General features: G+C 42.3%; 1 protein-coding gene across 11 annotated transcripts in view; it reads right to left on the minus strand.

The window, feature by feature from the left end:
* Positions 1–13,806, minus strand: part of SMARCD3 (SWI/SNF related BAF chromatin remodeling complex subunit D3) — a 107,019-nt gene that overhangs the window by 31,532 nt on the left and 61,681 nt on the right. For all 11 annotated transcript variants that reach the window (XM_074573707.1, XM_074573713.1, XM_074573714.1 and 8 more), the window contains one exon: positions 2,792–2,914. In XM_074573707.1, coding sequence (XP_074429808.1) covers positions 2,792–2,914 — 123 coding nt within the window. The remainder of the gene's footprint in view (positions 1–2,791; positions 2,915–13,806) is intronic.

The raw sequence follows: 13,806 nt of genomic DNA on the forward strand, positions 1-13,806 counted from the left end.
CAGGTCTTGGGATGAAAATCGTCTCAGTCTTAAAATTATGTTTACGTCCACAACTGACTAGTTATCTCAGGCTTAGACAATGGAGAGAAATAGGCACTTTTTAGGGCATGATTTATCTATATTCTTTCCAATGTCTACTTCTGTATGAGAAGAACTGTGCCCTGAACTCCATTGCCTACACTGACTAAATCTCTTGACTATAAAGGGACCCCGAGGCAAAGAGCTTATGTATAAATAAACTCAACGTACACGTCTATACTTAGCCAAATAAATCCCGGTCCCAAAGTCCACCATGGCCCTAGCTGTCCAGATTTTCAGTAATGCATTCTTCTTTAATGACATCTACTTGTCTGGAGTTGAGCCACACAGTTTCCAGTTCCTTCAGGCCATGGAGTCTGCTATATCTGTACCTCTGGCCACACTGCAGTCAAACAGCCCTGTCTGCCTGACTCCCTCCTAAAAAAGTCCTTTCTGGAATTCTGAGCATGTCAGCGGGCGGGTTCTCCATAAAGTCAGTGCAAGGGCTCTTGTGACGAGCGGCATGCAGCGAACGCTGCTCTGCAGACGAGGAATTCTGAGACTCTTGTGACTGACGTAGCCTAAGAATGCTGGACCAACAGAAGAAGAGGAGAGGACACACAAGTACCCAACAGGCAGAAAAAAAACACGGCAGGATCTAGACTGGAAAAGCCATCAACGCAGAGGGGTTGGTGACAGTGGCACAGTGAGCTGGTGGGTGGTGAAGGCCATTTCCCCCCCCCTTCAATCCCAAGGTCACCTCGCTTTCTGAGCAATCCCACAACTGTCATCTGTCTCAACAGTGCAGCTCTTCACAGAAGATCCAAGTAAGATCAATAGGTCCAGCATACGTTATGCACTGTCCTCAATCCAAGGTGTTTGAAACATTTCCCCCCAAAAGGGAAAAGACCAGCCTGAGCAACACTAGACCATCAACCTGTGGCTCCCAAAGGCTGCTTCCAGCTACAACTCAGTCACTGTGACCAGTATGATAACTGCCATTACAACTGGTAATGCTGAGCAGTCCCACATATTCCCTACACACTATCACATACCTTGGACAAATTTAAATTTTTCCCAGGATTACAATCCCAGTTTGGGAACCACTGCCTTAAGGCAAATATTTCAAAATTACAAGAGCTTTGATAAGAGATTTAACTGCAGAGATAATTTTTATTGCTGTTACCAATGCTACCAATGCTCAACAAAATGAAAATACTTAACATCAGAACAACCCAAATTTATCTAGGCTTAGCTCTATTTTGACAGGTCTTGAGTTTCACAGCTGCTGCATGCTAAGTCTAGACATGAATTTGAAAAACATCTGTTTGATCATTCTTTAGATGTTAACTAGCTGAGTAACTGATATTTAAAATGTGTCTGCTGAGTCCAAAACCAGAAATTTTCTGACTACAGTTTCTGTAGTGTTGTGCCTCCTATACTCTTCCCCACTACAGGCCCATTGTACAGCTTAGAGATGGAAACTAACGTACTGGTCAATTGCCTAGAGCTTGCCACTGAATAAACATCTTCCTGCAGATTTATGAATGTCAGTCCAAGTCTTCAATTACTTTTAAACATGTCCAAGTTCTTACCTGGTTTAAAATGATGGTGTTCTACCCACATTAAGAAGGTAAATCAAATTATTCCTTCTGAAAGTCCAATCTACTATATACAACACTTTTTTACTACAAACTCGTGATTTAAATCATCCCTACTTCCATTTCCTGTGTATAAAATAGATAATATGTTCATGGAACTTTATTTTTTCCATTTTTTTTTCTGCTGCATATATATGAATTGGAAAAACTTCAGAGGTAAAAGCCTTCCACATCTTATCAGACACCTGTACAGTGACAAACAAAATGGAATCTTGATCTTAGTTGGGCTGATACCCATAACTGTGGTACAGACAAGAACGACAGGTTTACTTCACAGTAGACATACTGATACAGAACTCTTCATACTACAGGATTCACTATATGAATGTGTAAGAGCATTCAATACAGTCACAAGAACTTAAATAAGACATGAAAAGAAATTCTGCACAATGAGAGCAGCCAAACACTGGAACAGATTGCCTGAAGAGGCTGTGAAACCTCCATCCTTAGAAATTTCCAAAACTCAACAAGGCCTTGACAACCCTGTTTTGAGCAGGAGGTTGAACTAGATGACTTCCTACCTAAACTTTTCAATGACTCAGTTGAATAGACTCAGAAAACTTAGGAAAAGACCATTTCAGTAGGATATTATGAACAGTGAAGTGCTGGACTTGATCTAATAGAAATTGCAGAAAATGTCATCCATTCTTTTCTTACACGAATCACCCTCTTAGAAGCTATGTAAATGTGTACATTTTTGCTGCATCTTTAACACTTTTTCTGTAAGTAATTCTTCACATTATATGCTCTGTTATTCCACAAGTTTAGCTTTTGACCGAATTCTAATAGGAAATTTAATATATGTCTTCAGCACACCCCTCTAATCTCTTATTTTCTTCTTTTTAATCATTCTAATACAAAGTTCCAAAACCACTGTTTATTTATGCAGAAGCTATTATTCCCCTTATTAAAGGCTTTCAGAAGTCAGAGCTGGTAATTTCCACAGAATTTTCTCCACCACTTTTCCATGCCTGCTAGTCCCCAGCTGCTTATTGTTAGGAGCTTTGTTTGACCTGTTACAAAATATCTCTGTTAACGGGACTTTTAATGGAAAGATCATTCCACCATTTCCCCCCTCCCCCAACTCAACCTACAAATTTTTCATTACGTACCTTCATCGGCCTCTTCAGTGCTTCCTGAATATCCACACGCTTCCGCATAATGGTCTGGTCTAGTTTGCGTTCAAAGGCCAACAGATCCATGTAGGCCTGGGACTCAGGAACCAGCTCCCGGATCTGAGAAGGAAGCAAGGAACATCCAAGCACTGGAAGAAAGAATCTGTATGTTCCAGAGCAGTAATACCGACACCTTCCCAGCTCTTAGATGTGCTCAGAAGGAGTTCTCCCCAAGACAGTAGTTCCTAATTAGTGGGGCAGGTTTCAGTGGCAGGGTACGAGCATACGACTGAAAAGCTGGAGCACAGAACTAAAGCTGATGAACTCTGGAAGATGCCAGCTGGATCCACAAGGCCTGAATCACAGCTGCTTTTTTTCAAGTGGGGCTTAGCTACAAGCAGCCTGGGAGTCACTGCTCTTGGCAATGCAAAGCACAGTAAATTCGTCCTGTTCAAACTAAAAAAGTGCTGGGTCTCTCTAGACTAAAAATAAAGGGTGCGTGTTCATGTTGATTTTTTAAAAACAAGTGTTTCCCATCATAAGTAAAAATTGCCATTTAGGAAGTCAACCTTTGTCAGCACATCTTCTTGGCCAAGGTGAAATTGACCTTCACATCAAAGTTTCAACATGACCAGTTACGAGATGTCAACTTATGATCTTGCCAACTTTTATTGGTGTTTTAGTACCTTAGCTAAACTATATCAGTTCTATTAACAAACTCCTTTTAATTTTCCCTTTTCCAGAGAATTTAGCGGGGGGGGTTGTTGAAGTAGGTTATGAGGAAGACCTAATGATCTGAGCCTAGAGATGGGCAAGTATACTCTTCTTACATGAAAAAGTTGGTTCTTAACTGAGAATAATTCATGCAGGCAAGCCATAAAAGAAAGGAACTGTAAGTAATTATAATAAATCTACTAGACTACCTTCTCTATTTCTACAGTATTCACTCTAGCTTTAACCTATGTAACTGAAATATTTAAGTGTTAGAATACTTCCGTTCTATAGGAATGGAAAGCTAGTTGGTATTCCTGTTTTGTTTTAGAATCAGAAGTTTACAGCTTTTATTTGGTGTGAGACACAAACACCTATGTGAGAGACACCAGGCGCACAGCCGTTCACTATGTTCTGCAAGGATGTAAGAACCGTTGCACCAGGTCATCCCGACAGTCTGCCCGTCCTAGGGTTGCGTCTCTGACAGCATTTGAAAGTTGTTGCCCTTTAGTACCGACAACCGCCTGAGGCATGGCGTTCCAGAACCTCAGCAGGCAGTGAGTGAAGTACCTCCTCCTGCTCATTTTGAACCTGCCATCTCTTAGCTTCGTTTGGCGCCATCTCCTTGACCAGCTGGAGCAGGGGTTGGCAGGCATTCCCTACGCACCTTTCCACACTGCTCAGATGTTTTACAGTTTTTGTCATCCCTTTCTTAATATCTTTCTTTTCCAGCCTGAAGAGGAACAATTCCTCCCTTCTGTATTTAGACTGATCAAGACTGTCAAGTAGATGTCTCTTTGAACCTTATTTATTTGTTTGTTTGTTTTGAGATGACAGAACACCTCCTGTTTTTACAGCAGGACCGATGCTCTGGAGAAGCAGAAACCATGGAGCCAAAAACTCTCTTCAGCTTTAGCTGAACTACTATCTTTTTAACTGCTTATATTCTTTCACAAAGTCTTAGTATCAGCAGAATAATAAAAGAACATGAACATTTTTAAGAGTGAAGCACAAGGAGCGAACATTGCCCTGGAAACATCAAGGAGTTGCCAGACAGCTCGCAGGACACAGGCAATACTTCCTCCCCACAGCGAATACAAATCTTTGGACCCAATAAAATACCCCAATGCTTCTATCCTGTCCCACACAGAAGAAAAGATTCCTCGGTCCCTTCCACACAGAGGAAACTAATGATGCTGTACTGCAGTCAATTAAAAATTCTGGACCCAGAACATAGTTTCAATCTTTTAACTCCAAGTTCCAGCACAGTCAGTTCAACTCCCAGGCACAGGATGAAGCAGGGAGCTGGCCCACACAGCCCTCAAGATAAAGCATTTACTACAGCTGCGACACAACCCTTCTAACTGGTTCGCAGGGTACCAGACCCAGGATCTAATGGAATTTCTAAGAAGATTGTAGAAACAGCATTAATCTTCAATAAATATTTCTATTCCACACTTTTACATCTCTTACCCCATGAAAGTGAAAAGGTATTTCCTATTCCACTCCTATAACCAAACTGTTAAACATTAGAAGATGTTAAGAAAGCGTAAACACTTTAAAATCAGCCACAAAGATAATACTGCATATAATTCCTCTAAATGCAAATGGCTGCAGGTTTGGAGACTATTTGGGAGAAGAATTGTACTTGACTGTGTTTGTACTCTTCTCTAGGCACATGTTATGGTCACAGCGAAGATGGGATACTGGGATACATCAAAGGTCCACTCAGAACATTTTTGTCTGCTCTTGCAGTCTTTTGCTTTCTTGCCCTACAATTGGAATAATCTTTTGGTGGCACGATAATGTTCGAATTTCGTACTCTTTCTCAATTTGCCCTCAAGAGTGAGAGGAAAATTAAGAGGGAGCCTCAGCAGCATCACATAACAATGCAGAATTTTCTTTGTTTCTGGCTCAAAAAGATAAAGGTACTCTTACACTCCAGTAGTATGTAATTAATTTTTCCATTTTCTTCACAGGTAACTGAACCCTGGTTAACTTGGTGGTTATGCGATAAGGATCTGTGCAGCCTGCCTAATTCCTTCTTGCATGGTTTGCCCTAACTGGACCATGCAAGTGTCCTCTCTTCTGCTACAAAAGTTCTAACTATGAATGTGCAAAGAGTATTTCAAGACCTGAGTTCTCCATTCTGGCCTTTATCTATTTCAGGAAACTACAAAAAGCACCTAGCAGCAGCATCTCATCATCCGAGGTTTTGAAGCATGCGTGATAAATCTTAACTTAGAATTATATGGATAAATGGAATAGATTATTATTAACATTAGTAAGACAGTATCTTTCTAGAAGCTAGTATTCTTTTTTTTTATTGTGAAAACTCAACTGTTTCAAAATTTTAAAAAAGTAACAATAACAGAGTATTATTAAATTATGCACTTTTATCCTTGTTTTCCATGTATGTCTTATTGATGGTGACAAAAGAAGGAAAAAATTATAAGAGTGGGGGCAGTGAGGACAGTGGCAGGGAACAGCATGATGGGGGAGGCTCTCACAACGTTCTTGTAAAAGCAGCACAATGTGGGGGCCCCAAGACTCGTCCCCGTAAACAAACGTGCAAAGCTTGCGAAAGAGGCAGAATCAGACACCAGTGAACACCTGAGACACTACAATCTCTGGAATATGATACCGTGAGGGGCATCACCGACAAACCACCTGATCAAGAAGGAGACAAAGCCTTTCGTAGACATCTGGAGGAACCCCTCATACTCACAGGGGAACTTTAACAACCCTGACATCCACTTTGACGGCAGGAGCAATGGGCACAAGCACTACAGAAAATTCCTGGACTGGACTGATGACAATTTCTTGACACAGGTGATCAACCAGCCAACAAGGGGAGGTGCTCTGCTGGACCTGTGACCCACAAAGAAGGAAGAAGTGGTTGGGGATGTGAAGGTTAAAGGCAGCCCTGGCTGCAGCAACCACGCGATGGCAGAGTTTGCGATCCTGAGAGAAGCGAGCAAGACCTTGACTTCAGGAGAGCAGGTTTGGGCTTGTTTGGGGATCTGCCCAGAAGGATCCTATGGGACAATGGTTAACAGTAGTTAACAGTAGTATTCTAACAGATATCTAAGGCTACAGGAGACATAAGGTTGAGAGACAGGGAAATCTTTTGCTTGGACAATAGCACGGCTGGAGAAGAACAACTTTCCAATAGACGTCCTTCCTTCACATTTCAGGCTACCATTTCAGACCTGAGAGTAGCAGATTCCACTCAAAACATTTACCAAGATCAGCTGCAGGTTTCTGTCAAAATGGCTAGAGTACCTGGTGTAGAAAGTATGCTGACTGTAAGCCACTTGTAAGGTCTGGTGGTACAAAGTGAAACTAGTAAAACTTAATAATATATTTGAATTGTCACAGGGAGATAATGCTAGCTCTGATATATGCCCATTACATTTTTGGTTCTGTATTTGCAGCTGAAAGCAACATTTAACTTATCATTAAACACTGGTGTGAAACACAAGTGTCAATCTTCAGAACACATACATACAGGAAACTATGGTCACTACCTATGAAGCAGAAGTAATATTAGTAAGGAAAGAGGTGACTGTTTGTTGTTCTGGTGAAACGGAAACCTTGAGGCACACTGCTAATAGGAGATGGAAACAGGAGTTCCATAATGCCTGTGCCTCTGCTGAATTACGTACCAAAGTAATAGGTTGAGGCTGTCTGGCACGCACTATACAGGACATGAACCAGCTCCTCCTGGTCTTAACAACTTGTATATAAGAGTATGAGAGAGGCAGAACTAAGAACAAACTGCTGCTTGTGGTCTGTCAACTTCATCTGCTGCAAGCATGTCTGAATCACAGCTTTCCAAGACAGACTCTTGTACTGCCAGGTTCCTGGGTTAGAGACGTACTGCACTTATTTACAGAAAAACTAATTTTGCTGTATTATGACCACTTTATTGAGCAATTCAGATAATACTTTGTAGCAATAACTGTCCTTCTCCCTGTGTTTATTTACTGTTCCGTTAATCTTACCCATAAATTTTAACATCAAATTTCACATATTATGCATGACACTGGGGGAAAAAAAAAAGCTACATTGCACTGGGCCAAGAACTGACCTTTTTGGTCCCACTAGAAACGACCCACTTGCTGATATGTCTTCAAATTGACAGTGAGGGACTTTTTAATTTAAGGTAACCAAGAAGCTTACTTATACTGTAAGACTTCTCATTGAGATGTTATTGATAACACGTCAAATGGCTTGAAGAAATCCAATAGCATCAACACAATTTCTGTTATCAAAGAATCCCGGGATCTCCTCAGAAAAAGACAGACCTGTTGAACAAGATCTAGTTTCCCCAAAAAGCTGCACGTAGCTCTATGAAGCACCGAAGTGCTCAGATGTCTTCCTTCAGGCAGAGGCACAAAGATCTCCTCAAATAATGTAAAACTTAACAGAGAAATCAAGAGAAGCACAGACCAAAAAGATCGTTCCTCATCTAGAGAGCAGGAAAACCATCCAGAGGGGAAGAGAGATTCCCCAACTCTGAATTTGTGTCTTGCTGTCTGCCTGTCACCAAGAAAAGGAAGGGCTCTGAGTGAACCCTGACTGGACTTGGCAGCTGTCAAGCAGAGAGAACATAAGAAAAATACTGTTTAAACAGCAGAAGTGCATTCTCCCCTCCTTCTCTGCACCTGCAGCAGAGAGCAATCTAATCCAGCAATCCTTAGCACAGAGGCAGAATCCTAGTCTTCACTTCCTAACCCTCAAAAAATCGTGTTCTAATTCAAAAACTTTTCCCTCTATTTTTACTTTGACATTGCACTAACTCCGAGTCCTGTCCCTCACTTACCCCAACTCCATCATAACCATCATCATCCTAGCAATGCCATTGTGCTGGGGAATGGTGCATTTGTAAATTTAGTTGGAATGCTATCTTTATTCTGGCTATCTCATTATCAAATAAATACTAGCAGAGGAAAAAGATTTTCATGAGAGAAAATATTTATCTGTTTATAGTCACAGAGTTACGGGAAGAAAACAAAGAGTTACGTCATATTTTGATTTAAAGCAGAGAAGAAATGTGGAACTGGGACAGATAAGCCTGTTACGTGCAGCTAAAAGACACAAGCAAGATTTAGAGAGATTTACTCTGATTTCCCTACAATGTTTTAAGCAGAATGTCATAAATATTTCTCAGTTATGAAATACAGAGTCACGGACATTTAAATCCAGACTAAACTCTCTCAAGTACACAGAATCACAGAATCGCAGAATGGTAGGGTTGGAAGGGACCTCTGGAGATCATCCAGTCCAACCCCCTGCCAGAGCAGGGTCACCCAGAGCAGGTGGCACAGGAACGCGTCCAGGCGGGTTTGGGATGTCTCCAGAGAAGAACACCAAAGAAACAACTCTGCTTTGGTTTCTAAGGCTACAGAGAAAGATACACATTATGTCAAAACTGATCTAATGTGTCCATTCCAAGCTAATTACTGCTGTGCTGGAAGAGTACTAGGAAGCATCCCGTGAATTCCAAATTAATTCTTCTAAATATCAAGAGACCTAGCTGTATCACTTCTGCAAGAAAATTATGTCCCATCCACTCATTAGGATGTCACAAATAATGGAAAAAATAAAGGAAAACGGATATTTTAGACTTTCAAGTGGTCCTTAGGGATACAATACTTCACAAGAACTTTTTGAGGAATTCACAGTGACACTTAGATAAGAAGCAAATACTGGCCACATGTTGCCCAAGAAAGCTGAAAAAAAGCAGCAAGACAAAGATTCGGTTTTCATCATGGCCGAGCGATATAGGAAACCTTACATCTTTCAACAACTTTGACTTGGCTTTTTTATTAAAATGATCCAGCAGAGGACAAAAGAGCCATAGATGCATTCAAAGCTGTAACATTTTTAGTTAATCATGACCTGAAAAGACTGTAAGACACTTCAGAAAAGGCTTTTTCGGAGTTTGCTGACTGAGCTGCACGGCGGCAGATACTGAACAAACACAATGGAACACACAATAAAGCAAGAAATTTACCTGTACTGGTGGGTACTACTGAGACCCTGGCTACTGACAAAAGCGACCGAAACTCACTGTGGATCAGTTAATGAAGTCATCTGCATGAGCAGCAACAAACAGAAAAGATGCAAGGTATAAAGAAGAGGAACGGTTCTGGAGCTTTTAGAATTTAACCTGAACATTAAGAACAGAATCTACAAGTGACACAGGATGGAGAAAGCAGAAATAAAGAAGAGGACAGAGATAGGGATCCATACCATGGTGAACTGGGAGAAAGAAAATAATACAAATTATTAAAGGTATTCGTACAACCAAAACACCTAGAAGCAAAGAATGTAGGACACAGCTACAACATGAGGCCTCTCAATGCTTCCCAGGAAAATCTTAAAAGGATTTAGGAAATGGTAGGGGAGGAAACAATATCCCAGAACACCACTGGTGCTGAACAGGCCACTGCAGTTCTTAAATACATGAGCGGGAAGACATGGAGCAAGATTAAGGATTTTACAATTACTGCCATGCTTGGCAACAGCATAATCACTAAAAGAACACCAGAGTCAGAAATGAAGAAATCTACCGACAAACTCAAGAAATTCTGCAAAAAGCTATTGAGATCATTAGCAGACAGGAAAACATCCTCTATAATACAAGGTTCCATGAAGCCAATTAATTTAGGTTCGCTTATGAGTATGTATCAATCTACACAAACAGAAAAAGAAGTTCCTCTGCTTATCGAAGTGACAATACAATTAACTTGAAATTGTTTAAGTTCAGATTAGAAATAAAGTGAAAATTCTTAGGAGTGAGTGTAGCCAAACACTGAAAAAATTCGACAATGACTGCAGGGAATATTTCATCATATTTTAAATACCTATGCTCTCACTTACAAGTAAATCCTCAGCTCTGTCTTAAAGAAGTTAAACAAAACCAAAACAAAGTACCACTAACTTCTCGTGATAGGGTCAGACTTCAGATTGTCTAGTTGTATGACACTAAAATTAAATTAGTACTTTTTTTTCTTCTTCCAGAAGATCAAATATGTGCTCCTTCTTTTCAAAGTCTTCCATAAGAAGGCTTGCCACTCTCTAGTAAAATTAAACAGACCTCTCAATACAACTATTAGGAGTCGATATACAGGCATGCAGACAGAATACTGAGAGGAAATGACAGCAAAAAGTCAGTGTCAGTCACGGAAAACCTGAGCTTAAGCTGGAGACACAGGTTTTCTTGAGTTGCACTCTGGCACTGACACATTCAAGATCAGAGACATCAGAAGAATTTCCCATTTCTGCAAAGAACAAAGCCATCTCACACATGCTTAGCTCTACGCAAATAGACTACAAAACATAGGTCTCCAATATCCTCCTATTGCAAACAGGTTAGCTCTTGATTCCTCTCTTTTGAAAAAAACTTATAGTAATCATTTCTGCTACTTCTGCCATCAGAAAACAGTATCTGGGAAGTGCATTTTTGGCATAGACGGTTTTCTAAAGGGGGTTGTTTGGGTCTTCATTAGCATCCTTAGGCAAAGTGTGGAGACCAGAAAACCTAAGACATATATCTCTGTCAGCCTCATCGACCTCCGGAGTGACTGTATGTATAAAATCTCTCCTGCTGACACAGTATAACCCATTCTGCCATAAACTTAACATTGCAGGATGTTGAATTCTGAAAGAATTTGCGTTTCTTCAAGTGGAGCCCTGATAGGCTAGTGCTGGCTACAAAAAAGTCTATATCCAGCCTTCCTTGATCTCCACAAGCTTTCAGTGTTGAGGCAGTCAGCACTTCTTTGCTAGTCAAGGCGTATTGGAAGCACCTACTGCAGTTGCTTCCAACAGAAGACAACCACCAAAGTCACCCACATCACTGAAGCGATGTTTGAACTTCTGGGGTTATGCTGATGAACAGTCATCAAACACGCAAAGGATTCACTGAATATCTGGGTAAACCATGATTTGTATAGACAAGTGTTTAAGCCTCAGTAATCACAGAATCATGTGGATCAGAAGGACCTTCTGAAGTCACGCAGACCAACTGTTGCACAAACCAGGTTCAAATTACATCAAGTTGCTCAGGACCTTGTGCAGTCAGGTTCTGAATACCTCCAAACAAGGATGGACATCCCATAGCATCTTCTGGCAGCCTGTTCTAAAGTTTTGGTAGCGTCATGGTTTGGGTGGGTTTTTTTAAAGAAAAAGTTCCTTATATTGAGTCAATTGCCTGTGTTGCAGTGAGTTTCTGTTGCCTCTCATCCTGTTGTTGTGCACCTCCAAGAGGAATCATAGAATCCTCTGGGTTGGAAGGGACCTGTCAGATATTTGAGTCCAACCATTAACCTAACACTGCCAAGACCACCACTAAACCATGTCCCTCAGCACCATGTCTACCTGTCTTTTAAATGCCTCCAGGGATGGTTGATTCCACCACTTCCCTGGGCAGCCTGTTCCAACGCTTGATAAACCTTTCAGTGAAGAAATTTTTCCTAATATCCATCCTAAACCTCCCCTGGCACAACTTGAGGCCGTTCCCTCTTGTCCTATCGCCTGTTACTTGGGAGAAGAGACCGACAACCCCTTGCTACACCCTCCTTTCAGGGAGTTGTAGAGAGCGAGGTCTCCCCTCAGCCTCCTTTTCTTCAGGCTGAACACCCCCAGCTCCCTCAGCTGCTCCTCACAGGACTTGTGCTCCAGACCCCTCACCAGCTCAATTACCCTTCTCTGGATACACTCCAGCACCTCAATGTCTTTCTTGTCATGAGGGGCCCAAAACTGAACACAGTATTCAAGGTGGGGTCTCATCAGTGCCGAATACAGGGGGAGGATCACTGCCCCAGTCCTGCTGGCCACACAATTCCTGATAAAAGCCAGGATGCTGTTGGTCTTCTTGGCCACCTGGTCACACTGCTGGCTCATATTCAGCTGGCTGTCGATCAACACACCCAGGTCCTTTTCCTACAGGCAGCTTTCCAGTCCCTCTCCCTCAAGCCTGTAGCGCTGCATGGTGGTGTTGTGACCCAAGAGCAGGACCCAGCACTTGGCCTTGTTGAACCTCATACCATTGGCCTCCTCCACCTTCCTGCTCAAAGCAGGGTCAACAACAAGGTAGATTTAGATGAGATATTAGGAAAGAACTCTTTACTGTGAGGGTGGTGAGGCACTGCACGGTGCCCAGAAAAGCTGTGGATGCTGGAGGTGTTCAAGGCCAGGTCAGATGGGGCTTTGAGTAACCTAGTCTAGTGGGAGGTGTCCCTGCCCACGGCAGGGGGGTTAGAAGTAGATTATCTTTAAGGTCCCTTCCAACCCAAACCATTCTATGATTCTACGCTGGGGTTTGAAAACTCCCAAGGGTGGAGATCCCACAACCCCTCTGGGTTCCAACACTTGACTGTCCTGTTGAGAAAAAGTTTCTCCTTACATATAGCCAGCTCCTCTCCTGTTTCAACTTATGCTCACTGGCTCTCATTCTCCTGCCATGCTCCACTGGAAAGCCTGGCTCCATCTTCTTAACCATCCTCTCTTAGGAACCGGAAAGCTGCTATTAGGTCCCCTCAGAGCCATCCTTTCTCCAGGCTGAACAAGTCCAGTTCTCTCAGTCTTTCCTCATGTGCTGATCCAGCCCTCTGACCAACCTGACGACCCTCTGCTGAAATCATTCCAGTGTGCTAATGTCTTTCTTGAATTGGGAGGTCCCAAAACTGGACACAGTGCTCTAGCTGTGAGCTAAGGAGTACTGAGCAGAGGGCTAATCTAGTCCCTCAAGCTCTTGGCTGTTCATACAGTTATCTTTGCTGCTAGGGCACACTTCTCGCTCCCACTCAGCTCACTGTCCACCAGGGCCTCCAGGGCCTTTCCAACAGTGCTGCTCCCCAGCAAGAGCTCACTGCCCCCCACATTCCCAAGAAAGAACTTTGCATTATCACATCCCTAATAATTTCTTTCTTACGAGTGAATAGCAGATCCAGGTGTTCCTCACCTCTGGTCGGCTCAGATGGAGAAAGAGGTGGACAACAGCCATGCAGTGACCAAACAACAGGACAGCTATTATGGTATGGGATCTGTGCAGAGAATCCCATTTGGTGGCCAGTGAACAACAGCAGGAGTTGACTGAATATTTGTGTAAAGGAGAATGAAGTAGAGAGGACAAAAAGGAGATGACAGCTGGACAAAAACCTATCAGCACAGCTAGACAAGTTCTCACAGGAATCTGGGGCCCCGTGAGAACAGTAGACAATACTAAGAGACAAGCATGCCATTGAAGGAGAAGCAGTTTGCTGTTTCAAAGTTGCACTCCACTCTGC

Source organism: Larus michahellis, chromosome 2 (genome assembly GCF_964199755.1).
Source record: "Larus michahellis chromosome 2, bLarMic1.1, whole genome shotgun sequence".
NCBI classification, from domain to species: domain Eukaryota; kingdom Metazoa; phylum Chordata; class Aves; order Charadriiformes; family Laridae; genus Larus; species Larus michahellis.